General features: G+C 42.8%; 1 protein-coding gene and 2 long non-coding RNA genes across 10 annotated transcripts in view; 2 read left to right on the top strand and 1 right to left on the bottom strand.

Moving 5' to 3' along the window:
* LOC103784280 (uncharacterized) overlaps window positions 1-27,080 on the bottom strand; it is a 197,688-nt gene that overhangs the window by 68,262 nt on the left and 102,346 nt on the right. For 4 of the 5 annotated variants that reach the window (XR_010109681.1, XR_008620593.2, XR_010109680.1 and 1 more), the window contains one exon: window positions 25,822-25,895. This is a non-coding gene — a long non-coding RNA (uncharacterized LOC103784280). Of the gene's footprint in view, window positions 1-18,595; window positions 19,030-24,599; window positions 24,739-25,821; window positions 25,896-27,080 lie in introns of those variants that run through there. The other variant, XR_004665888.4, reaches the window with a different exon arrangement.
* On the top strand, window positions 6,411-18,730 carry SMIM2 (small integral membrane protein 2). Of its 3 annotated transcripts, XR_008620592.3 has the most exons (3): window positions 10,453-11,516; window positions 11,730-14,635; window positions 18,631-18,730. XR_008620592.3 is itself a non-coding variant. In XM_055096691.1 (2 exons), exon 2 carries the CDS (start codon window positions 11,806-11,808, stop codon window positions 12,190-12,192), a length of 387 nt encoding a protein of 128 aa, XP_054952666.1. In that variant the 5' UTR covers window positions 6,411-6,883; window positions 11,730-11,805. The 3 variants fall into 3 exon arrangements, 2 of the variants coding, with proteins under 2 accessions (XP_054952666.1, XP_057155644.1); XM_055096691.1 differs by lacking the exons at window positions 10,453-11,516; window positions 18,631-18,730 and adding an exon at window positions 6,411-6,883 and having other exon boundaries at window positions 11,730-12,192; XM_057299661.2 differs by lacking the exon at window positions 18,631-18,730 and having other exon boundaries at window positions 11,258-11,516; window positions 11,730-12,320.
* Window positions 24,766-27,080, top strand: part of LOC134728412 (uncharacterized) — a 43,121-nt gene continuing 40,806 nt past the window's right edge. The window contains exon 1 of one of the 2 annotated variants that reach the window (XR_010109679.1): window positions 24,766-25,083. This is a non-coding gene — a long non-coding RNA (uncharacterized LOC134728412). The remainder of the gene's footprint in view (window positions 25,084-27,080) is intronic. The other variant, XR_010109678.1, reaches the window with a different exon arrangement.

The raw sequence follows: 27,080 nt of genomic DNA, 5'->3' as shown, positions 1-27,080 counted from the left end.
CTGAATAACCAGCAGCAACACCCAGGTGCTATGTCAAGGGCCTTGGGTGAGACTCTGAGACTTGGTGAGTTCAGGTCAGATTCAGCACATTCCCAGCTGTGGTGGCTATGGGGCAAGAATATTTCTGCTTGAGAAAAGCAGAGGGAAAAGTAAAGGGGACCTTGTCTTGTCCCTTAGGTACTAGGTTGGCCACAGTGGGTAGAACACCAAGTGGGCTCTTGGGATGCCTGATTCCAGGACTTGGTTCTTGGATGGCATTTCTGGACCTGCCCTGGACCCCAGGGGAGCCCACAGCCCTGAAGGGTGAGTCCCAGGGCAGGCAGCATTCACCACAAGCTGACTAAAGAGCCTTGAGCCTTAAGGAAACATTAGTGATAGTCTGGCAGTACTTCCCATGGGCCTGTGGTGGCGGTGGCCATGAATGAGGCTCCTCTGCTTTTGGAAAGAGGAGGGAAGAGTGGGAAGGACTATGTCTTGTGGTTTCAGTGCCATGCCAGCCACAGTGTAACAGAACACTATCTAGATTTCTAAGGCTTTTGACTTTAGTCCCTGGCTCCTGGAAAGCACTTCTGGACCTATCTGGCACATGGGTAATATCACTGCCCTGAAGAGAAGGACACAGGCTTGGCTAGATTTGCCACCTGATGATTGTAAAGCCCTAGGATCTTGAGTGAACATAGGCAGTAGCCAGGGAGTGGTTATAGCAGGCCTTGGGCAAGACTCAGTGCTGTGCTGTCTTCAGGTCTGACTCAATGCAGTCATCGTGCTGGTGGCCGCAGGGGTGCTTGTGTCACAATATCCCCAGCTTCAGATGGCTCAGAACAGAGTGAGATTCCATTTTTTGGGGAGAAAGTAAGGGAGAACAAGAGTCTCTGCCTGGCAATCCAGAGAATTCTCTTGGATCTTGTCCAAGACCATCAAAGTGGTACCTCTACAAGTCTGCAAGAACCACAGTGCTTTAGCCTTAGGTGCCCCCTAAAGCAGATATAGTTTAGATCACAACACCCAAGTCTTTTTGAATATCTGGAAAAATTTGCCAAAAAAGGATACAAACAAGCCCAGCCCATGAGGGCTACAATAAATACCTAACTTCAGTGACCTGAAACAGATGAACATCTCCAAGTATCAAGACAATTCGGGAAAACATGACCTCACCAAATGAACTAAACAAGGCACTAGGGTTCAATTCTGGAGAAACAGAGATATGTGATCTCACAGACAGAGAATTCAAAATAGCTTTTTTGAGGAAACTCAAAGAAATTCAAGATAACACAGAGAAGGAATTCAGAATTCTACCAGATAGATTTAACAAAGAGATTGAAATAACTAAAAAGAATCAAGCAGAAATTCTGCATCTGAAAAATGCAATTGGTATACTGAAGAATGCATCAGCCTTTTAATAGCAGAATTGATCAAGGAGAAGAAAGAATTGCAATAAGTAATCACCTGAAGGTACAAAACCCGCTAGTAAGTACACAGGAAAACACAGAACATTATAACACTGAATCTGTGGTGTAAACTACTCTTATCCTAAGTAGAAAGACTAAATGATGAACCAACCAAAAGGAATAACTACAACAACTTTTCAAGACATAAACAATAGAATAGGATATAAAATAGAAACAATAAAAAGTTAAAATGCCAGGGAACAAAGTTAAGGCATAGAGTTTTTATTAGCTTTCTTTTTGCTTGTTTGTCTGTTTATTCAAAGTGTTATCAGCTTAAAGTAATGAGTTATAAGATAGCATTTGCAAGCCTCATGTTAACCTCAAACCAAAAGAAATGAATACACAAAAAATAAAAAGCAGGAAACTAAATAATAGTATCAGAGAAAATCACCTTCACTAAAGGAAGACAGGAAGGAAAGAAAGAAGACCACAAAACAACTAGAAAACAAATAAGAAAATGGCAGAACTAAGTCCTTACTTGCCAGTAATAACATTGAATGTAAATGGACTAAACTCTCCAATCAAAAGATATACAGTAGCTGAATGGATAAAAAATAAACAAACAAACAAATAAGACCTACTGATCTATTCACTACAAGAAACACACTTTACCTATAAAAACACACATAGACTGAAAATAAAGGGTTGGAAAAAAGATATTCCATGCCAACAGAAATGAAAAAAAGCAGGAGACGCTATACTTCTATCAGACAAAATAGATTTCAAGAAAGAAATTATAAGAAGAGACAAAAAAACTCACTATATAATAATAAAGGGGTCAGTTTAGTAAGAGGAATTTTAAATATATATGCACCCAATCTTGGAGCACCCAGATATATAAAGCAAATATTATTAGAGCTGAAGAGAGAGATAGGCCCCAATACAATAATGGCTGGAGAGTTCAACACCCCACTTTCAGCACTGGACAGATCATCAAACAGAAAATCAACACAGAAACATCAGAATTAATCTGCACTATAGACCAAATGGACCTCATAGATATTTACAGAACATTTCATCCAACAGCAGCAGAATACACATTCTTCTCCTCAGCACGTGGATCATTCTCAAGGATAGACCATATGTTAGGCCCCAAAGCAAGTCTTAAAAAGTTCAGAACAACTGAAATAATGTTAACTATCTTCTCTGACCACAAAGAAATAAAACTAGAAACTAATAAGAAGAGGAATTTTGGAAACTTTACAAACACATGGAAATTAAACAATATGTTCCTGAATCACCAGTGAGTCTGTGTAAAGTTTTCTTTCTGTTTTTTTTTTTTTTTTGAGACAGAGTCAATTTAAAATTTTCTTTCTTTCTTTCTTTCTTTTTCTTTCTTCTTTCTCTCTTTCTCTCTCTTTCTCTTTCTTCTTTCTTTCCTTCCTTCCTTCCTTCCTTCTTCCTTCCCTCCCTTTCTTTCTTTCTTTCCTTCTTTCCTTCTTTCCTCCTTCCTTCCTTCCTCCCTCCCTCCCTTTCTTTCTTTCTTTCCTTCTTTCCTTCTTTCCTCCTTCCTTCCTTCCTTCCTCCCTCCCTCCCTCTCTCTCTCTCTCTTTCCTTCTTTCTCTTTCCTTTCTTTTTTGAGACAGGGTTTCACTGTATCACCCAGGCCAGAGTGCAGTGGCGTGATCTTGGCTCACTGCAATCTTCACCTCCTGGGGCTCAAGTGATCCTGCCACCTCATCCCCCCAAGTAGGTGGGACCCATGGGCATGCACCACCACACCCAGCTAATTTTTGTATTTTTTTGTAGAGATGGGGTTTTGTCATGTTGCCCAGGCTGGTCTCAAACTCCAGGGCTCAAGCAATCCACCTGCCTTGGCCTCCAAGAGTTCTGGAATTACAGGTGTGAGCCACCACACCCGGCCTAAATTTCTTAAATGAAAATTGAAGCACAATATACCAAAACCTATGGGAAACAGCAAAATAAGTACTAAGAGGGAAGTTTATAGCAATAAGTGCCTACATCAAAAAAGTAGAAAAACTTCAAATAAACAACCTAAACATGCATCTTAGTGAACTAGAAAAGCAGAGCAAAAGAAACCCAAAATTAGTAGAAGAAAAAAAAAATCAGAGCAGAAATAAATGAAATTGAAATAAAAAAATACAAAAGATTAATGAAATGAAAAGTTGGTTTTTTGAAAAGATAAATAAAATGGACAAATTCTTTAGCCTGACCAAGAAAAAAAGAAAGAAGACTCCAACAAAATCAGAGATGAAAAAGGAGACATTACAACCAAACTGCAGAAATTCAAAGAATCATTAGAGGCTTCTATAAGTAACTGAATGCCAATAAATTGGAAGACCTAGAAAAAATGGATAAATTCCTAGACACACACAACCTACCAAGATTGAACCATGAAGAAATCCAAAACCTGAACAGACTAACAAGTACCGAAATCTAAGTCATAATAAAAGGTCTCTCAGTAAAGAAAAGCCGGGGACCCAATGGCTTCACTGGTGAGTTTTACCAGATATTTAAAGAAGAACTAATACCAATCCTACTCAAACTATTCCAAAAAATAGAGGAGGAGGGAATACTTCGAAATGCATTATATCAGGCCAGTATTACTCTGCTATCAAAGCCAAAGACATCAAATAAGGAAAACTACGGGCCAATATCCTTGATGAACATTGATGCCAAAATCCTCAACAAAATACTAACAAACTAAATTCAACAGCGTATTAAAAAATCACTCATTGTGACCAAGTGGGATTTATCCCAGAGAAGCAAGGATGTTCAATATAGACAAATCAATCAATTTGATATATCAACAGAATGAAGGACAAAAGCCATATAATCATTTCAGTTGATGTGGAAAAAACATTTGATAAAATTCAACATGCCTTCATTTTAAAACCCTCAAAAAACCAGGCATAGAAGAAATATACCTCAACATAATAAAAGCCATATAGTATGACAGATGCACAAGTAATATCATACTGAATGGGGAAAAACTGAAAGCCTTTCCTTTAAGATCTGGTATATGACAAGAATGCCCACTTTCACCAATTTTATTCAAAATAGTACTCAAAGTCCTAGCTAGAGCAATCAGACAAAAGAAAGAAATAAAGGACATTCAAATTGGAAGGAAGAAGTCAAATTATCCTCATTGCAGATGATATGATCTTACATTTGGAAAAACCTAAAGACGCTACCAAAAAGCTATTATTAATAGAATTGATAAACAAATTCAGTAACACTGAAGGATACAAAATCAACATACAAAAATCAGTAGCATTTCTATATGCCAACAGCAACTAATCTTCACAAGAAATCAAGAAAGTAATCCCATGTACAATAACTAAAAATAAAATAAAATATATAATAATTACATTAACCAAAGAAATGAAAGATCTCTACAATGAAAACCATACAACATTGATGGAAGAAATTATAGAGGACACCAAAAAATGGAAAGATATTCCAGTTCATGGACTAGAAGAATCAATATTATTAAAATGTCCATACTATCCAAAGCAATCTACAGATTTAATGCAATCCCTATCAAAATACCAATGACATTCTTCACAGATATAGAAAAAATAATTCTAAAATTATATGGAACCATGGAAGACCCAGAATAGACAAAGCTATCCTGAGCAAAAAGAACAAAATTGGAGGAATCACATTGTCTGACTTCAAATTATTCTACAGAGCTATAGTAACCAAAACAGCAGGTACTAGCATAAAAACAGACACATAGACCAATGGAACAGAACAGAGAACCCAGAAACAAACTTTGTGGGGAACAAGTTTACTGCACCCAGGCTCTGGAGCCAGGCTATCTGTATTTGAATCGTGGCTTTGCCATTAACCTTGGGTAAATAGCTAAATCTCTGTGGACCTTAGCTTCCTCATCTGTAAAATGGGGGAATAAGGATAATTCTCTCATAGGGTTATATAAATGAGTAAATGACGTGATGGATGAAAAGGGTTTAGCAATAGTGCATGGATGAGGCAGGTTAGATGTTGCAACTATCAAATCCCACAGTGTAGTCATGATGGTAAGGAGATGAGGTGAACTATGAGCCACCCAGTAAGCATGGCACATAGTATGTCTTAGCTTGGTAAGTGTTAATTTTTGTTTTCACATGTGGTACACAGTACGCATGCAATAAAAATTTGCTAGATCAAGTGAAAAAAAAAAGAAAAAGTTATAAAGAAGATGCTGAATTTTCTGGGAAGCCCTCCTTTCTCACTCCAAACGTTCCTCTCTCCAAATATTGTTCTTTAACTGATTGACTTTGTTGAAACAGGCACATTTGGTTATTAGGGAAATATATGGTTAGAAGCTTAGGAAATTGTGACAAAGGATTTTCCATGCTTTCAGCAATAGGAGGCGTAGTCAACCAGTGTGTTAAACTTTGTAAAAAGGAATTGCGGGACTGGTTTCGCCCCTGCCCTGCCTCCCTAGACAGAACCAAGAGATGACCGTGATTGGAAATGGTACCACTCAGCAGCTGTTCTTATTGGCTGGCTCACAGTTCACCTCATCTTACCATAATGACTACACTGTGGGATTTGACAGTTGCAACATCTAACCTGCCTCAAAATCTCTTCCTCACTTCCAGGGAGTTCCACTGTCCCTCCCTTAGTTTGGTGTAAGATGTAATCACAGCTTTAATTATTAGTTTGAGAGAAACAAGGAGGCGGTATCACGACTCCATCTACTCAGCTATGAATGAACAGCCCAGCTCTTTACGACTAACTCCCAAAACAAACATCAAACCCCAAAGCATGAATAAAATAGCTATATTCATCATACAACACAACCAGGGCATGCCTCCTGTTTTTGCTCCTTGTGCAGTATTTTTACATTCATCTAAAGCTTGAGTACAACTTTTTCTGATACTTTCTTCTGACTCATGAAAGCATACACTTAATCTCCTGTAGACAATAGAGGATTCTATTTAGCTGTAATTGTGGAAAAGGCATCATCAAGGTTGCTAAGCAGCAGAAATTGGTTTATTGGAAACAACTTTCTGTGAGGAAAGCACCCCTTGTTCCCCAAGGATGTGTGTCTTCTTGTTGATTGACTTGCTGAGTGAATTCTGCAAAAGATTTTCCCCTTATACCTATGGGAGGACTGGGAAGGCAAAGTGGTAGAGAAAGAATCAATGTTAGAAAGTGGATGAGGCACTCTTAAGCAATTAAGGGACCATGTTTCTTCTGTCCAGAAACCTCTAATTAGGAAATCTGAGGCCCTGTTTGGCTGTGTGTCCTTTGCCCTGCTGTCAGGCCTCATTATGGGCTCCACCAAGATGAGGAAGGAACTCAGAGACAGAGAAGGGACATGTGTCATGCTGGGATGGCGATCAGTCAACCCAGGAAAGGATGTGGACTTAAGCTATTCCTAGTGACTTGAAGTATCACAGTTGCCACACTCATTTAGTTTAATTATCTAGACTAGCAGTTATGCTCATGGGACCATGAAGGTAAGAAAAACAGTAAAGCTACCTGTGTAAGTGTATGTGTTGGGGGAAAACCATTGGCATTTATTGAATGATTAATATGTGATGGTTTTAAGCATTTTTTGTGTACAAAAATTAATACTATTAGTTTAACACTCTTTAAAGATGAGAAACCAAGGCTCTAAGAGGGTACATTCATGAATACAGTTACTGTAAATTAGCAGGGATGGAATTTGAACCCTGGCAGCCAACACACCTGTCTGCTGGACTATCAGGCCCTCAGTCTTAGATGATTGTGCCCATGGGAAAACTATGGCCCCAAGCTTCTAGATCTTTCCTTTTTTTGAAAGGAGGCAGCTTATCTGAATTTTTAATGAAAAATATCTGAATTTTTAAATTGTTGGCAACATCTTTAAAATTTTTTTAATCTTATTTCAGGTCAACCACTGAGTATAAGCTGAGTGTAGCGTAGGATTACTTCCTTCTTGCCCAAAGTCATTAAGTCATTGCTCAAGCTGCAACTCTGTGAGTATGTGGCATAAACCTGGACCAAGGAAGGGGAAATGTAAACAGGAAGCCACACCGGTTCCATTTCAAGAAATAGCCTTTGAGGAAGCTTCACAATATGGGGTTATCAGAGGCAGTTTGACCTCCTAGGCTTTGCTAGTTTCACCAGAAACCTAGGGAGAATGTGGGTCAAGATTTCAGATTTGTGATGGAGTAGAGTCTAGACCTGCCTGTTTAGGCCACAGTGCTATAATCCTATAGTTCAAAGATTCTCAACCAGCCACATAGTGGTATGTAGTCAGTGGGTCACATGTGAGCTGAAATACTGACCCTCTCAGTCCTCAGGAGTCTAGGTAGTTTCAGTGGTCATGAGGCCACTCAGGTGGTCACGTGTGGCCATAAGAAGATTCTCCTTTCAACTTAACCTATGTAGCAGATGTTATAATTTTTAACAAATGTATGACAGGAAGTTAGAAAGTTGTAAAGCAATACTATGGTCTGTTTCCTATGTAATATGGATTGCCCTGACTTAACCATCAAGTGAATGGGATCTACATCTCTATATAAATTCTTTAGTGTAACTTTTCTGCTCTTCTGCTCGTCTAGATAATAGGATATCCTCCTCCGGGTTTTTCCCAACATATTCATGATGGTTTTAATTAAAAAAAAAATCACTACATTTCATTCATTCATCCCTTCTAGTTATCTTCCTGACCACCAATCTCACATAGCAATTCGCTGCTATTTAGTATCAATTCATTCAATCGTGGTTTGTTTAGAAAGGTCCCTGGGTGAGGGTATGGGGCCTACCAGGGTGACCAGCTTGTCTCAGTCTGCCAGGAATATTCCTGATTTTAACACTGAAAGTCTTGTGTCCCAGAAATCTCCTCAGTCCTGAGTAAGCCAGGATCGTTGGTCACCGTAGGTCTAACACACATGTAGATTTGTAATTACAGACAGAAAGAAAGACCCTTCTTTGTATGAGTAGGTGGTTTGGGGAGGAGGGAAGGAGGAGGAGAATTTGGCTTCATATGGATAGGTAGGTGTAGGGGTGATGGGGGTGTTTCACACAAAATAACCTCATATTTTCTTTACTGGGTAGACATAAGGTCATCTGCAGAGAGGAAGGTGGGCCGATGGTAGACGAATTGTCACTTAACAAATCCTACTTCTTAATACATTCTTTTAAAACAACTCAGCAACAACTTGGGTGCATTTATATGCTTTGCATGAATGTATTCTGCCATTTCTGTGAGGAAGCAAATTATTACGAATAACTATAAAAATGAAATGGTTATATATTTATTTTTTCAAAAACAAAAGGCAGATTCCAAAGGTATAATCTAAGATGAGGCATCATGATCACTAGAGGTGCCTGTTCCCATTACTGCCATGCTTTAATCCACTTGCCCTCAACTGTCTACCATCCTCCGGCTCCCCATCCCTCACATCCTAAATAACACACCTAGCTTAAGTAACAATTACTCACTTAAAAGTGGGAAAATATGGTCAGTATTGAGGGAGTGTAGCACCAAAATCTGTATCAGTCAAAGTTTTCCAGAGAAAGAGAACCAATAGGATATGTATGTATGTATGTATGTATGTATGTATGTATGCATCTACTATCTACCATCTGTCTGTCTATCTATCTATCTATCTATCTATCTATCTATCTATCTATCTATCTAAGAAGGGATTTATTATAGAAATTGGCTCATGCAATTATGGAGTGACAATATGCCACCTGCAAGCTGGAGACCCAAGAAAGCTGATAGTGTAATTCAGTCCAAGACCAAAGGCCTGAGAACCAGCGGGGGAATGCTGCTGGTGTAAACCCTGGAGTCTGAAGGCCTGAGGACAAGGAGCTCTGATGTCTGAGGGCAGAAGATAGATGTCCCAGCTACAGAAGAGTGGAATCTGAATTGTGGCCCTCAAAGACCCACTGGAGGGCAGACACTGGCAGGCTGTGGGAGAAGCTGAGGATAGGGTGAGTGAAACTCCACAGGTGACCTTGGACAAGTGCCTAAACTTTCTGTGCCTCTGTGTGTACATCTGCAAAGTGAAGTGGTGGACTTTGTGAGCCCCAAGGTTCCTCATGCATTCTAGAATTGCAGCACTTTTTGAGGGATTGTAAGAGGAAAGAAGCAGTTACAGAAACACAATTTTGAAATGCTAGGTCTTTGGTATTTGAAGCCAAGGAAATGGCTAGGGGTCTCTGAAAAAAAAAATAGTATTATGAATAAGATGGAACCAGACAGCACCCTAAAAGTTTGTGACAAAGGAAGTCTCAATCCTCACATCAGAAGCAAATTTCTCACTGTATACCTTTACATTTTATAAAACATGGTCACATGGAACAATAGCTTGCAGACTGGGAAACACTTGAACATAATAGTGTTTCATTTGATCCTCATACACTCTTGGGAGATAGAAAGCATTATTTTTACTCTCTCCATTTTATGAACAAGGAAAATCAGTTTCCAAGTAGTTAAGGTCACAGAGCTGAGTATTGGACTCTGTTCTTATGGATTTCTGTACCCTCCATAGAGAATGGGGTCAGTGGGGTCTTATCCTTGAGCAGCCGTGTCAGAAGTGGGAGCCCTGGGCATAGAGCCTTAGGGACTTATGGAACATACTGTGTCCTCACTAGGCTGGAGCAGGGACTATGGTTGTGGATGCCATAATTGGTCTGCTTTGGAAAGGGCTTCCTTTATCTCCACCAAAGAGATATCACCAAAGATCTGGGGGCAGCTTGGCCAGTCTATGTGCTGACTCTCTGCTGGAGCTGTCTCCTAATCAGGTCACTGCTAGAGTTCCTCTTCCTAAATGTCCCAGTGCCATGACTTTGGTGCTCTAGCTTGTGGGATTGAATCAATCTAAGAGTCCAGAGTCTATGAGGACTCCTTCTTCTCTATTGTATGCTGCTGTCTGAAGCTAAATGCTATTGTACAAGTTTTGTTGCTGTTTAGATTTTTTTTGTTCCCAGATTATTGTTCCAAAAATAGACCTACGATATATTCTTATACATTTGAATTTAATTAAGAACCTTTTTCTCAATGACATAAATATGGTTTTACTGTTTCCAGCCAGGCCAGACAAAGATGCCTGAAGACAGATTTCTAAATGATGCTATGTGCCAATTTCTCTGATCTTTTTAATATTGTAACTAAGGGGCCTTGCTCTGAGATGGTGGTTTACGATTTTGACATGCTGTCCTGTACCACTCTCTGATCACAAGGGAATACGTAGAAACTCACCAGAGCAACTGCTGTCAGTCGTCAAAGTGGAGCCACATTGTCCCTTCTAACCTCATAAGGATCCTTATGGGATTCAGGATGATCACATTTTCAGTGCTCTAAGGACTGTCTCCGTATGACCCCAGCCATACCATGCCCATTACTGATGTATTTGACCTGTTGAGCCTCCAACAGCATTGCAGACTCCACTTTTTGTGTTCCAACAGGACTAAGGCCAGAAGCGAATGTCCTATTTTTTCCTGCCATTTCTCTGCTGAGCAACAGTTCACCCTTGGAGCTGCTGCTGCCTAAAGAACAGGAGAAGATTCAGGAATGCTAACAATAGTTACCTACATATCGCATGCCCTCTGCCCTTGCCCATTGTAACAGCCTCACCACTTGGATCAGTAAGAGTCCACACTTGCTCAGTACATCTTGATGCTCACTTCAGCTGTGGGCTCTGATTTAAACATCCAGCTCAGGGGATGCCTCTTTGGTGCATGTCATAATCAGGAGAAGAATGCTGTCTTTGGATTCTGGAACTGACTCCATTTGTAGTGAAGAGTTTGGAGAGCATCAATAATGGGATGGCAACATTCATTCATTCATTTATACCTCTAACCAGTCTTTCCTCACATACTGGTTGAGTACTCAATACGTGCCCTGTGCTTAGCTGAGTACTGTTCAATGGTGAACAAAGAAGACATGGTCTTAACTAGGAGTTCCTATTTCAACAGAGTAGCCCAAGGAACTTCAACCACTTTTGCTACAGGTGTATTAGTTACTGCCAAGAGTCTGTAAGTGTTCATGGGCCTCATTAAGCTCTGCCTTCCTTCTGCTTTTTGGAGCCTGGCCTTTGGTTGGCCTTGAATGAAGAGTAGGGCCCCCAAAGTACCACTGTCAGCACTCTCCAGGTGAGTATTATCCTGGGAGGGGCCAGGGCATGAGGAGGGCCAGGGCGTGGGGCCCTCTGAAGGCTGTGTCATCCCAGGCTTCAGCCACAGAGGTTTTATTACGGAGGAAAGCTGAGCTGTGAGCACGTTGCTAGGCTGTGGCTATTTATTTTTATAAACGAGCCTTGTGCTTAATTTAGAAACCTGCTTTTTCTTTTTCTTTCTTCTTTCCAGCATCATCTGGCTGTCTGGCACCATCAAAGAATTGCATTTCTGACCCAAGAAGAGCTTATGGGTGGAAGGGGGTGGGATGGAGGCTGGGGAGAGGATTGATGCCAGCCAGCTGCCTCACAGGGTGCTGGAAACACGTGGCCATGCCATTAGCATCCTGTTTGGCTTCTGGACGAGTTTCATCTGTGACACCTACATAGTCCTCGCTTGGATCAGCAAGATAAAAGGCAGCCCTGATGTTAGTGCCTCCTCTGATGAGCCATACGCCAGAATCCAGCAGAGCAGAAGGCAATGCCACGCAGAAGAGGACCAAAGTCAGGTGCCAGAAGCAGGTGACATCTCCACTCTCAGTTCTTTGGAGGCAGCTATTTTAATAGAACCACTTTACTGCAGCTATTTTGACATGAGGATATTTTGGTATGGCTCAAAGATTCAGCCGATAAATGTTCAGCTTTTTAAAAAATAAATGATGAGTAAAATAGGCATCTTGCAGGCCATCTGTGAGCTTCATCTCAACCTTGATCTTCACCTCCCCCCCTCCATTGTCAGTCTTACCTCCAGGCATTAAGGTTGTATGGATTGGTAACAGATGAAGGAAAGGACTGGTAGAGGTTCAAAATGAAAGAAATAGCAGGTCAGGACTCCAGGAGGGTTGAGGGTCTTTTAAAGTAAAACAAAACAAACAAACAAAAAAACAGGGTCAACCAAATTCAGAAGTCAGGTAGAAGTCAGAGAAGGAATGAAAGATGGGAAACTGGTTATAAACCAAATACAGCGAGTCTGAATTTTGGCTTGTTTTGAGGCTGCTGTATCAAAACAGTTGTGTTGGAAGAGCTGCATGAAATTGTTGGGCAAGAAATAGTCCACTCATGATTCAGATAAGCTCATTTTGCCTCTTCCATGGTCGATTTCTGACTCATAAATGTCTATACATTTCACTTTACTGCTTATGTGAGCCTCAGTTTCCCCACATAAAATGCAGATGATGATGTCGGCCCTTCCTCTTTCCCCACGTTTTGCTCTCCTTCCAAGTGGCATGATGAGGAATGAGCCAGCATCTTGTAAACTGCTCCAGGCCACCTGGAGAAATGTGCTTGCGTAAATAGTCGGCATTAGTATACGTGAGTCTTCCATGAGTAAAGAATTTCAGAGTTGGCAGCCGTCTCTGCCTGGTGATTCATGTGGGCACAATGATGCCCTTAGCTACAATGTATGGTGTGGGTGATGAATTTGTTCTTGTCACAGCAGAGGACTGAGTATTCTTTACCCAAATGCTATAGATTGAGTTTGCACATGGGAACTAGATTAGCTCTGAAGAGAGTTGAAAGGAACCTGACATTTCTGCCTACAATCTAGAGTTTCATTGTACAAACAACCGCAGCAGCACATTTGTGCCCAACCATTGGCTCCCTTTGCCAGCAAAGAAAATCTTCTAAATTCTTCTGCCATTTGTCAAACCTGCCAAAGTCCCTGGAGGCAGTTCTGGTATAACTGAAGGTGGAGAAAGATAATATTCTCTCTACCAGGTTTCACTACTTCCTGTGTTGGTTGTTCAGAAGGGGAGAGCTTCTGCATCACAGGATGAAGCTTCGGTGATTTAGATGTGGAATATCCTTCCAGGATTAGGGCAAGGAGGCCCCAGCTTCCAGAACTCTGTCCTGCAGCCTCCACGTGGCTGGGCAGCGGCCTTCCTTTGAGCCTTCAGGGTGGAAACGAAGGACACGTGCGTCTCTGCCGCACTTCCGGCTTTCGCTCAATCCTGTTTTCAGAGCCAAAGCGCCATCTCCTCTGGTACAGTTAATCTTTGTTCCTGCCACTGACCCTTCTATCTTTATTACTTTTCACCACGTCCTGGCCTTCAGATTTCTTATGGATTTGTCTCTCAGGCGTTGTGTTTTGATTCCCTCCTCACATTTACTTCCAAGTGCCAAGAACAACTCTGTTCCGGCAGAAGGATATTATTTGGCTTAAAAAGAAGAATGAGCAGTGGCTTCTCTCCATCAGCATTCTTTAGGTTTACGTGGGAATTCATTCTGGGAACCATTTAGAGTCTCCTTCAAGCCTCTCCCTGACCGACAAAGTTTCTGTCCCAGAGAGTTACTTTGCTTCCATTGTTTCTAAGTGGATGATAAGAACCTTTCTTTCTGAGCCTATGTAGAAGGACTCAACACCCCTCCCCTCATTACTCCCCAGAGTATCCATTGGCTGGGCCCACAATGGATACACCCTGAGTATTGTTACCATTGTTATAGACTTCAGCATCAACTCCAGTATTTGGTGGTCCAATAAACCTTGAGTCCTCTTCAAGAATTGTTAGTTTTTCCCACCTTTGAGAACCACACTCACCCTTTAAGGCAGCTCTTCCTAAGTGACTGACAAACACTCCCTGGTTGAGCTGGTGGGGGCAGGTCCAGCCAACAATGGCTTCTCTGTTGACATCACACGGGCCTTAATGACACAGACTAGTCACAACAGCTGGTGCCCTCATGAGTGCCTATTAATATTTTGGGTAAGTTGTATTGCCCCATCCACCACTCTGTATAGTGATTCTGGAATTTGCTATTTGATATGAGCAAATGAAAAGATGGAAGGGGCTGTTCACCACTCAGGCTGCAAGCAAGCCTGTCGTGCCCATCTGCCAAGAGGAGTCCTTGTGTGCCTCCAAAATGGCCTGGTCCTTAACTTGATCTGCTTGGACTGATTGCAAACAGTGGCTTAGCTTCCTCTAGACCAGAGGACATTCTGTGCTCCCAAAACAGAATGCTACACATGGGAACAAGGGAAAGGGAGGCTTTGAGAGGTCAGCCAGCAAGGCCCCTGATTCAAGCCTAAAACCAATGTAATTAGGTGAAGATTGAGCAGGATAAGGCTTTGCAAGGAACATCCCTGCCATGTCAAGGTGATCCCAGGTACGTGAATTGGCTCCTTTTGAGTCTTCCTACAACTCTTGGAGGCAAATAGGGCAGGTATTATTACTCTAGTTCTACCAAGGGAGAAACTAAGTTCTAGAAGTCAACTAAGGAAGTTATGTAACTTACTGGCGGACAGGACACAAGAAACCTCAAATTCCTGACATCTGTTCCAGTTTTTCCCATCACCCCATGTTGCCCTTCAGCAGGGCTTAAGCAAAACAGCCAACGCAAGTCCTAGCCTTTCCAGCTGGGCTCAAGTTAGAAACTGGCATGGATTTACAATGGAGTAGCTGGGGCCTGGGAGGCTACAGATAACTGCTTCTACTTGCTCGTATTGCAAGGCAAGGCTATATGGCTCAGCAGGGCTGAAACTATTTGGAGACTCGATTTTTACATGGTCATGGTGAGGGGGAGCGCAAATGAGAAAAAGGTACAACAATTTGCATTTGTGTGTGTGTGGGTGTGTGTGAGTGTGTGCATGCACATGTGCACATGTTTGGGCACACAGATGAGAAGACATTACTGTCATGATGGCTGTTGCAAGTGGATGGAGCATGTTCCTTTGCAGGTCATCTGCAGCTTCATGGACACACTGTAGCTTCTTACCTAAAGCTTCCACATCTCTGCCTGATGGCTCTCTCTGGCCACAGAAATTTGTTAAGCCCCATGCATGGGGAAGCCCAGAAGAGCATCAGAGTTAAAGGTGCCTGGAGCAACCCTTAACCAATGAAGGATGGAGCTGGTTAAAAAAAAAAGTCTCCATTTTTTTATACCCCCTGCCAACAGGAAAATCGAGGTGTTTTCCACTGAGCCTTTGAGAGGGACTCCAGAGGAAGTAAAACCCAAGTGCTCTGTGCAGCATCCTGCTCATGTACACCCCCTTTATTGGCTAACCCACCTCTCTCTATCTTGCTTCTCCAATCCCTCACTGTGTTTCTGGGGATCATATGCCCAGTAAACATGTGCATCTAGATTCCTGTTTCAGGAATCGAAACTAAGACAGTGGCCCAGTTCCTGCCTCCTGAGAGTGCCTTGTATGTGGTGGGTTTTCAGCCCCGCCAGATTCCTGCTAAGCGTGGCAGGTATGCATTTCCATGTTGAGCATTGCCCCCTTTCAGCCATTGACCAGGAAGATTTTGGCTCTGGCAGAAATAATTATAGAGTTTTTCAGGTTGGAAGAATCTCATCTCCAGGAGGACCCCTGCAGTAGTCCAGCAAGGATAAGAAACAAAGAATGAAGATGGGTGCACGCTTGTGGTCTCAACTGGGGAGGCTGAGGTGGGAGGATCACTTGAGCCAGGGAGTTTGAGGCTGCAGCAAGCTAAGATGACACCACTGCTCTCCAGCTTGGGTGACAGAGACCCCATCTCAAATAAATAAGAAACAGTGAATGGAATTAAAACAGTGAACGTTCACTAAAAACAATGCCAAATTGAAGCAAGCTTGGAGTTTTCTTGTTGAGCACATGGGCTCCTGAGCAGGTGCAGCCTCAGCTACTCCTCATTACCTTTCACCGGGCAAGCCACGCCAATAAGATCTCACTTTCACAGGGCATGTCTGGATTGACTTACTGTCTAAATTTCTCTTAGTGCTGCAGCAGGAGAGGCCTCTGCAGCATAGGAAGGTAGCATCAGAACTCCCTGGGGTAGGATCAGGTTCCTGGATGCTGCATTCCTATCAGTTCTCCGGAGTTCCAGCAGACAGCAGATTTGACTTGCAACCAAGCAGACACATGAAAGTAAATGTGCACTCCTAACATTTTGTAACCTGCCTCCCACAAAACAGAAGGCAGTCTTCCCTTTGCCTTATTCCCAGCCTTGCTCTTGACATTTTTACAGCCGACTTTGCATTTCTGACACCTCCCACTTGAATTGGCTCCTGGTCTCTCCTGGCTTGAGAATCCTAGTCACGTGACCCATCCCAGTGCACACTCTCAGCTCTCTTTACGGCCAGGTCACACACCTCCTCGTCTTGACATTTAGGGCTTGTCATTTCTTTTCCTCTTCTGCTCCAATAAATCAGGACCAGTCAACATTCACTGCCCCCTGGGTGGTGTTTAGGGAAGCTGATACTGGGCTGAGGAGGCTTTTCTGTGTGCACTGGGGTTGAAAGCAAGCATTGCCTTTCTGCTTCCAATCTGTGGCTTTGCGACAGTGAGAATGAAACCCTGGGCAGGAGCCCAAGCTCCATGTCCAGGCGTCTTGTCTGACTTGTACAAAGCTGAGTGCTCAAACCAGACAAAGCAACAATGGCCTGCTCCTGGGTGCTGCCTTGTTTATGGCTCAGACCTGTGCCGCTGCTTTAGCTCATTCACCTCAGAAGGTCTGGTGTGGAATGGAATGATCAGCAGCCCGAGAACACAGAGGCTGTGCCAGTTCTGGCCCTCCCTGCCTCCCATACCACATCCTGGAACGTGGGTTTAATCCAGCCTAGAAGCAAAGGGGAAGCAAACCTCTTGAGGAGTGCCTAGTGGCGGGTGCTAAGCAATGCCCTTCAAGGGCATGAATGTATGGGAGGATAAAATCATCAGAAAGAGAGAAAGCAGAAAGCAAGGGAAGATAGGAAATGGGAGAGAGCAAAGTGAGAAAAGAGGAAAATGAATACACAAAGTGATCAGTAGGCAGAGGAGTAGCTGGCTGCCACTTACAACTCTTTGAGTGGCACTGATGCCATTTGTTATCCATCCCTGTTTCAAAGTGGGGTCAGGAGCTAGTGGATGCATGTGCTCTCTCCAGAGAAGACACACAGCTCAGATTTTCAAACCATGTTGCCCCCCATGGTTCCGTATATTAGAATTCAGCACAACTCTACTTGCTCAACTGTGAGAGGTCTTAACCAAACAGTTTGAAGCTGCTTTATAACAAATAAATAACCTGTGCAAATGTAAGATGATATATTTTTCCTCCTGTTCACCACAAGACTTGAATACACATTATCAGCACAATCCCCAAAGGTAATTTTAAGATGCAGGTTTAGAAGATTCTTTTCAAGAGACCATGACAGGTAGGCTGAGCATAATGTCTGGCACATAGTAGGTGCTCAATAAATGTCTGAAATTGAGTTAGTGAATGATTGAATATGAGAGACAGATCAAGAAGAATATTTTAACAAGAAGATACTTCAGTATTTAACACTGATACTTTTCAGAACATCTGATTGTTTTTGTTCTGGGCCTCACGGATTTAAGGATGAGTGAACTTTCCAAGTGCACACTCACTGGCTGGCCTGTGGTCACACACACATGCACCAGGGTGCTAAGTGCAAGGAAGATTTGGACAATGCACAGTAATGGTGGAGGTTGAACCTGGCCAGGAGATTCTGGAGAGGTCTCTAGAAAAGCAGGTTCCAAAGCTGCTGAGGTCTCACCAAGCAGACCAGGCCCTGGAAGACAAACATAAAGATAGCAAAGGTATATGAAACAGCCTATTGTGTCAGAGAGGTGCAATAGTATGGCTGGGTCAAATTGGAGAAGAGAGTGTGTGTGTGTGTGTGTGTGTGTGTGTGTGTGTGCGTTGGAGGGTGGGGCAACCACTGGCCTTTTTGGTCACCATGGGTTTTTCAGCGCCTTCTATGTGACCAAACACTGGCATTAGTAGGTTTCCCTTATTTAGCTCTTCTGGGGGAGCTGAAATCCCATGTATAAGCTATTGCCTTGTCATGGCGGAGGGTGTGAGTATACACATGTCTCCCTAAGGCCTCATGGTTTATGGTAGAGGACAATGATCTTTTATCTTCAAATCGCCTCATGGTGCTTATCTGGTTTCTAGTCTGTATTTCACTCTGCTGTGAACTACCTTGGGGAAAAACCTTCCTGCTTTTTGAGCACAGTGAGCACAAAACAGTTTTACAGAATGGATGGGTGCATGGGTGGACAACGGCCGGAAAAGATAGGTGGCTGTTCAGAAACCTACGAAAGCCCTTAAGCTCTGCTGTTCTCTCTTAAGGCAGCAAAATTCATTTTTTTATCATGAGTACTCTTTGTTTATTACTAGCATTGCAAGTTCTCCCCTGAGGCGCAGAGCCCAGAAGAAATCAGCGTGGAATGAAAAGAGTCAAGGATGGAGCCCCCACAGGACTTAGCAAGAATGCCAAGTAAGGGCTGTATAGGAGGGTGGCCAGCACAGGCCCTGAGGCCTGGGAGGAAGGGGAAGGGCTTGGAGGCTTTGCAGACCCTCAGACTCTTGGGCCTCGAGCAGTACCCGCAGACACAAGTCCTAGTGCTGGAATATTGTGCACACATCTGCTGCAGAATGCCTTGGGAGCCAAAGGATTTGATGAAGCTCAAATCGGAGTAGATAGAAGGCAATTATGTTTTTGCATCCTCAGCTCCTGCCACCCTGCAGCTCCCTGGGGATGCACTTGTGGCATTTGGGTGTTTTTCTCACAAAGGCCTGGAGAGAGAAAAACATCCAGTCACCATCTAATAAATTATCCATTATGTCACCACTTCTGCTGGCCTCGTTCTGACACTTCTCCCCTTCTGATTGTAGACAATAATTACCCTCTAATTGCTAAGATAATCTGGCTTATGGAGCTACAGCAGCAATGAAAAGCTGTTGTTTGTTACGGCTCGTCCTGAATGTTGATTTAAGCTGAATTACACCTCAGTTCGATCTGAAGAGCAACCCCCAGTCAAATGAGGCAAGGTCTTTGGAGACCTGGAACTGGGTGCCACAGCATGTTTCTAGCTTCTCTCCTGGCCTAAGAGCTACACCTGACTTGAGAGAGGTTACTTATCAGCCCCTCCACAAACAGGGCCCTGCAGTGGGATGGATCCCTTTGTGTCTGAGGGCCACCCACCCGCAGTGGATAGAGAATGACTGCAGGAGGGCAGAGAGTGCACCCAGTGCCCCCCACCAACAAGTGGATTTCTCTGCAATTCAGATTGGCCTTTGACTCTGTGCCATTATGTCTTTCTTCAAAGCACATAACTGAATGGCAGAAAAATATCACAAATCATTAACGTAATTAGTGTTTATTGGACACCCCATATTCACATTGCTTGGTGCTGGATGCGGTACAGCCTGAGAAGCTTATTTCCTGCAACATGAGCACAGAGTCTGCGTGGAAGGCACGGGGCATATATGGAAATCTGCGGCAGTAGTATTGGACACACTAACAAGCATCAATTTTCAGATGGGGTAAAATGGAGGAAGAGCTTGAGAGAATGCCTGAGTGTGAGCTGAATGGCAGGCTTGACAATATAGGTCACTTAGTTGATTACTTCATTTATCTACCTCTATTTATTGAGGACCTACTAAGTGAGAAGTATGGAACAAGGCACCAAGAATTTAAAAAATAACCATTGCCCAGAGATTTTGAAGAGCTCACATTCTGCTGAGAATTGACGTGTGAATATACTATATAAATAATTGGAATACAATATCCATGGAGAGTAGGGAGTATTAGGAAAGCATCAAAGAAAGGCTGATTGATTCAGCCAGAGGAGATGGGAGCTAGCTTTGAACTGGGCCTGGAAGGGTTGGTGAACTTTTGAAAGGTTGGCTGAAGGCATTTTTGGCCTGGAAGCTGGAAGGGCATGGAGTAGTTAAAGTAATGTGAAATAGTTCTGTGTGACCAAAGAACATCCGGGGCAAGGCGTCGTGAGGGGATGCAGCTGGAGAGAGGCTGAGAATAGCTAGTTCTGAAAGCTTCTGAGTGTCCTGTGAAGGCTGTGGGCTTTACATAACCGGCTTTAGGTAGACAGAGGGCGTAGAGAGCCTCACTCTGGCCGGTGTGGAGGGGATTGGATGAAGGGAGGGAAGGACAGGGCCAGCAAGGCCTGCAGGAAAGTGGGCAACATTACTGGAGTTGCAGGAAAACCTTTCAGAGATGCATGGGAGATGGGGTTCATTCGGCTCTTGTGTTGCTTTTCTCTCTTCAATGCCTTTGGGGTACCCCTACACACAGTTGTCTTACGATTCTCCTAATTTTCTTATTCTGGAAGACTTTCCATATATTTCTCTTGGGCTCCGAGTTCTATCCTCTATTTCTGTAATGTCAGGCTGTATGACCAGTTTTGTTTTTGGGTGGGTAAGAGAGACCAGGGTGCACACTCAAGTTAGTGGAAGTTTCCCACCACAGGCTGGACTCAACCTGAAGTCCCTTTTTATGGCTGAAACAACTCCTTTCAAGTTGCTAGATTCTCACCCGAAGTGGAAGTTATTTGCTTAAGGATCTGGACCCCTTTCTACATACTCCATCAGGGATGCTAATCATTTAGGGGTCAAAGGTCAGCTAGCCTATAAACACAAATTTATTGGACATCTGCTGTTTACACATCACACTGCTATTCCAGGTTGTGTTCCAGAAAGAGTCTAGACTCTGAGTCTCTGCGAAAGTCCTTTTAATCCCTTCCACTGCCAACAATGCTTGCTGCTGGCTTGGGACAGCCTGCCTACGTGCTGTTGCAAAATGAATCTCTCTTAAAACACTCACAAAGCCTGACACATGTCAGTCAGTTGGACTCCCAGCACCTGCCAATGGACACAGAAACAAGAGAAAGGCTGGTCTCTGGACTGTTTTCCAGATAATAAATCTAGCCATATGGAGGAAGCAGCCTCTCCTTTGGAGATGGTAAATCAATTTCCCTAAAAACAAACAAATCTGCATTTCTCTGAGCCTGTTTTTCCCATTTCCCAAAGTTAATATATTCTGAATAATAAAAAGGAAAATAATAGGTTGATGCAGCACCTTCTGTGTATGTGATTATCTGTAAAACATCATACTGGGTACTATAGGCTCATAAAAAAACCAAGGCTTGGCCTCTGACCTCATGGACCTTATATTCTACTTGGAGATGTACAGAGCTGGATTAATACATTTAGGGGCTCCAACCTGAAATGATTATAGTCCTTCTCACCCATATACAGATAATTTTTTTAAAAAAACCCAGAATTTATGAGTAAGCAAAATTTCTGCATGTTCTCACTGCAAAACTCTGGTTAAGCTAATTGAATTGAAGATGAGCTTTTCTCATGTTCTAGTACGCTTGTTTTGTTGGTGTTCTAAGCATGGGCTTCATCTGCCTACTAGTAACCCGGATGGGCCAAAACTATGCACATCGGAAGCTGTAAAACTGTATATACCAGACGATATTACAATAAGAAAAGTACATGGTGGGTCCCTGTGTCATTCAGGGTTCTCCAGAGAAACAGAACCAACAGGAGAGGGGTGTGTGTGTGTGTGTGTGTGTGTGTGTGTGTGTGTGTGTGTGTGTTGAGAAAGAGGGAGAGAGAGTTTTATTTCAACGAACTGACTTAAGTGATTGTGGGGGTGGCTTGAAAGTCTAAAATTTGTAGTGCAGGCTGGCAGGCTGGAAACTCAGGAAGAGGTGAAGGTACACTCCAGAGGCAGGATTTCTTCTTCCTCAGAGAAACCGCAGTTTTGTTCCTAAGGCTTTTCACTGATTGAATGAGGTCCACCCATACTAGTGACAATAATCTCCTTTACTTAAAGGCAAGTGATTGTAGATGTTAATCACATCTACAAAATATTGCCATAGCAACACCTAGATAAGTGTTTGATTGAGTAACTGGCTATAGCCTAGCCAAGTTGACACATAAAACAGACCATCACAGTCCCCAGTAAAGGTGTAGCCATGAGCACTGTGGATGGTCAGAGGTGGGAATCTGACGATGTGATAGCTGGAAGGGAATTTAGAGATCACCAAGTTTAATCTTCAAGCACAGGGAAGGTGCCTGCCGTGCTTGGTTTGTATGAAGTATTGAGAACAGGTTTTCCCAATCTAGTAGCATGTTTTATGTGAGGGATTCAAGTGGACTTTTACAGAGGCACGGGGTCTGGATTCTTTCTTGATTAAGCGTGGTGAATCAGAATGTACATAGCAGATGTCCAAATAATATTTTTTAATTAGATCACATTGGATCTAGGCCTGAGGCTTAGTCTTATCCTTTGAGGAAAGGATCCAAGACTATCATTTCACTGATATATCCCTAGGGCCTAGCCTAGTCTTGGTACGTAATAGGTGCTCAAAAGCATTGGTGAAATTCATGAGTAGAATGAATGCATGGAATTCAGGCCAGTTGGAGGTGCAATATCCTGATTCTATCATGGGAATGTAGACACAGAAAGGAAATATTCTAAGCACGAATCTGAGTTTCATCTGTCGGATGGAAATGCTAGTATATTACCTTTCTAACAGGTGTATCCAAAGGAGTATCTGGGCAAATACATATATTTAGCACAGCACTAGGCATATAGTAGGTGCTCAATAATCGGTAGTGATTACTATGACAATATTTCTTTTTTTTAACTCGTTTTTTTCATTATACTTTAAGTTCTGGGGTACATGTGCAGAACGTGCAGTTTTGTTACGTAGGTATACATGTGTCATGATGGTTTGCTGCACCCATCAACCCATCACCTACATTAGGTATTTCTCCTAATGTTATTCCTCCCCTACCCTCCCACCCCACAATAGGCCCCATTGTGTAATGTTCCCCTCCCTATGTCCATGTGTTCTCATTGTTCAACTCCCACTTATGAGTGAGAACATGCAGTGTTTGGTTTTCTGTTCTTGTGATCGTTTGCTGAGAATGATGGTTTCCAGCTTCATCCGTGTCCCCACAAAGGACATGAACTCATCCTTTTTTATGGCTGCATAGTATTCCATGGTGTATATGTGCCACATTTTCTTTATCCAGTCTATTATTGATGGACATTTGGGTTGGTTCCAAGTCTTTGCTATTGTGAATAGTGCCGCAATAAATATACCTGTGCATGTGTCTTTATAGTAGAATGATTTATAATCCCTTGGGTATAAGCCCAGTAATGGGATTGCTGGGTCAAATGGTATTTCCAGTTCTAGATCCTTGAGGAATCGCCACACTGTCTTCCTCAATGGCTGAACTAATTTACACTCCCACCAACAGTGTAAAAGCGTTCCTATTTCTCCACATCCTCTCCAGCATCTGTTGTTTACTGACTTTTTGATGATCGCCATTCTACCTGGCGTGAGATGGCATCTTACTGTGGTTTTGATTTGCATTTCTTTAATGACCAGTGATCATGAGCATTTTTTCATATGTCTGTTGGCTGCATAAATATATTCTTTTGAGAAGTGACTATAACAATATTTCACACAATCCAACTCTGGTAGATGCTGGAGGTGCCATGCCCAGAGCACCTTTACCAGCCGTGCACCCATCCTCCAACTCTGGGTACTGACTTTCAATAGCTCACAGCTGCCCACTTTTCCAGAGAATTGCTCTCTACTGAAATAAGAGCTGTGTTCACTAGGAGGTTATGGTTCCTGCCCCCAGGGATAGCCCACAGCCAATGACTAATCCACACAGAGAGACAAAGGGTTGGCCAGCTCCATAGCTCAAGGTGATCAGGCTGCAGCCAGTCGCCAGCTGAGCTCTCCTCTAGCTTTTCTCCCTGCCTATTGTGCTCCTCTAACTCCTTTTCTCCTGAGAGCATGAGCTCAGTAAATCACTTGACCAAGAGTCTTCGTTTTATAATCTGCTTCTAGGGAACCTAACTTAAGACACTGTTACTTGGAGAGAGCCGCCAATTATTTGTCTGTGCAATAATGAGCCATTTTCTGGTTGTGATTCTGATATTCAGACCCCTGGGTGAGTCTCTGCCACAGAATGTTCCTAGCTAGAAGAAGAACATGGCCTTGCAACTGCAGCTGGCAGCTGGCACTTGGCTCATCCACAGCTGATCTCCTCAATCAGCAAGGCTGGTGTACGCATCTTCTTTGTGTTACATTTTGCCTAATTCTGCCTGGCCAAGTCAATTCAATCAGCCTAGCTTGTTCCGTAAACCAAATAATGATAAGTTCAACCACCAAGGTTTGAATTTCAGGGAAAACATTCACTCACTCACTCACTCATTCATTCATTCCTCCAACAGTTATGGAGTGTTGTCCACAGAGCCAGATACCGGGGATGTGGCTACTAACATAGATAAGACATGCCCTCTGGGAACTCACAGTCTGGAGGGAGAAATGGACAAATAAATAGGCAACTGCAAAGGCGTTTGTGATCCATTCTATAATATGATGCTATGAGAACACAGAGGAGATGAGCCAGGATGGAGGTCAAAATGGCTTGTTCTTCATTGTGGTTGACCTAAACAGAAATAAACAGAATAGATATCCCCTAGCACACTGCAAACCAAAGTGGTTACTTCAGAGAAGAAGGTGTCACATGTACAAAGATGTGTAGTTTTAAGCACAAAGAATGGTTGCCTAGTGATGGACAGAATAAAGAGATATAAATGCAAAAGGACTCTGCCTTCTGTGTTATTACTGCTGTAGCTTTTCTCCCACTCAAACACTCACTTCCTGGGACTCAAAGAAAGTGCAGCTGAATTAGATGGCTTTTAGCTGGGGACTGGCTAGATCAGTGGAAGTCACAACCAAGTTCTCCCACTGCCTTTCTATCCAACAGCACTGTGGATCACCCGCAGACAAGGTGAGGATGCAGTGGTCTCACTGCACGGCTGCCTTATTGTTGCTTATTCCTCCTGTGCCGTTCATCAATCTACTCTGGCAAGACATGCAGAGGTTATAGCCTAATTATGAGGTTAGGAATGTTAATTGTTCTATGTTGATATTAGTGTAGCTGGTGCTAATGGGAAAATAATTACTACTCTGTGCCTTTATGGCCATTTTCATTGCCCTCTTGTGGTTTTGCAGTTATTTGGCTATAGATGGTAATGACTTAATATGTGGCTGCTATTATTGCTGTGACTATACAATTGGGAGAGTCAGAAAAGAGGAGGTGTTTGGGAGAAGTTGGAGCCTTTTAAATACTTTTACTCTTCTTAAGTTGTTTTTTTTTCTTTGCAAGGGGTTTTCTTGGGCAGTAAGAATGTAAAATTCTAAAAATTCCAGTGTTTCGGTGTTTCAAGGACCCCAAGATCTTATTCATAAGTCAGCTGTTGGTGATTATGTGTTGGGCTCTGAAAGATAAGGAGTGCTCCTGGTCTCTCTGAATGCCACCTCCCACCCATTTTCCTGAGCTGTAGGCCCAGAGGTCAATCTAGATCTCTCCATGTCACTTATTCTACAGTGCCCCACCTCCAGTCACTCTCGAAGCACATCGATTGTATCCTGAGCATCTCTCTTCTGTTGCCTCCTCTCTGGTCCTGATCACGGCTCTGCTCATTTATCTTTTCCTTGGACCACTGATTGGCAACCACCAACTTACCGGTCTCTGCGCCTCTATTTTCAGACTCCATTTTTCGGTTCCTTATTTAAAATCCTCCAATGGCTCTTCATTGACTGCAAAATAAAATACAAACTCCTTTTCAAGACACTTCAAGAGCTAACCCTTGTCCACCTTTTTAACTTCTTCTTCCACATTTCCTTCTCGTTTCCAATAGCCCCACGTAGCACTCATTATTTGTTCTTCTTCAGGTACATCGTGCTGTCTCCTCCCGCCTCCATGCTGGTGCATATGCCGCCCTTCCTCCCTGGAATGCCCTCGTCTTCCAGAGGCTGCTTCATTTGAGAGCCTTCTCTGATTCATCCAGGCAAATTAACAGATAATAACTGTTTTAGCTACTAAATATTAAACTCTCTCAAGGCAGGGTCTATATTTGTCTTATTTACCACTGTGGTCACAAGCCTGTTATATCATCTGGCCTATGGAGAGTACACACTAAATACTCAAAATAAGGAACTGAAAAAGTCTCTATTATGGTTTGGATATGGTTTATTTGTTCCCACCAAACACATGTTGAAATTGGATCCCCAGTGTGGTGGTGTTGGGAGGTGGGACCTAATGGGAGGTGTTTGGGTCATGGGGGCAGATCCCTCGTGAATGGCTTGTCATGGGTCTCACCAAGTGACTGAGTTCCTGCTCTGGGGAGGCTAGACTAGTTCTTGTGAGAATGGATTAGTTTCCACAAGAGTGGGTTGGTATAAAACCAGGAGCCCCTTAGGTTTTGCCTCTCTTCACAAATGTTCGCTTCCCCTGTGACCTTCTCTGCCATGTTTTTTAACCCAGCACGTGGTTCTCACCAGATGCTGAGCAGATGTTGGCACCATCCTTCTCATACTTCCCAGACTGCACAGCTGTGAGCTAAATAAACCTCTTTTCTTTATAAATTACCTAGGCTTAGGTATTCTATTATAGCAACATTGAACAAACTTAGAAAAGTCCTCAAGGCAACACATACTTTTGACATCTACTTAGACACACAGATTAAAAGGTTACATAACCACATCTCTTTCTAGAGATAGGTTGCAAATGAATGTTTTCATCCATAACATTTCAAGTAATACATTGAAACCTCATCAATTCAGACTAATGGGAGCAGGAAAGAAAAAGCTTCTTTTAAATTTGTGGTATATTTCAATTTCAGGCTTTTTTCCCCAGGCCAGTTTATTTTGATATCTACCAAGCACCTACCATGTGCTAGGTATGGTCCTGGACACAACACTGGCTATATGAATGTAAATACG

Source organism: Pan paniscus, chromosome 14 (genome assembly GCF_029289425.2).
Source record: "Pan paniscus chromosome 14, NHGRI_mPanPan1-v2.0_pri, whole genome shotgun sequence".
Lineage (NCBI taxonomy): Eukaryota > Metazoa > Chordata > Mammalia > Primates > Hominidae > Pan > Pan paniscus.
The sequence above is the reverse complement of the archived record's forward strand: the minus strand, read 5'-3'. Positions and strand labels throughout refer to the sequence as shown.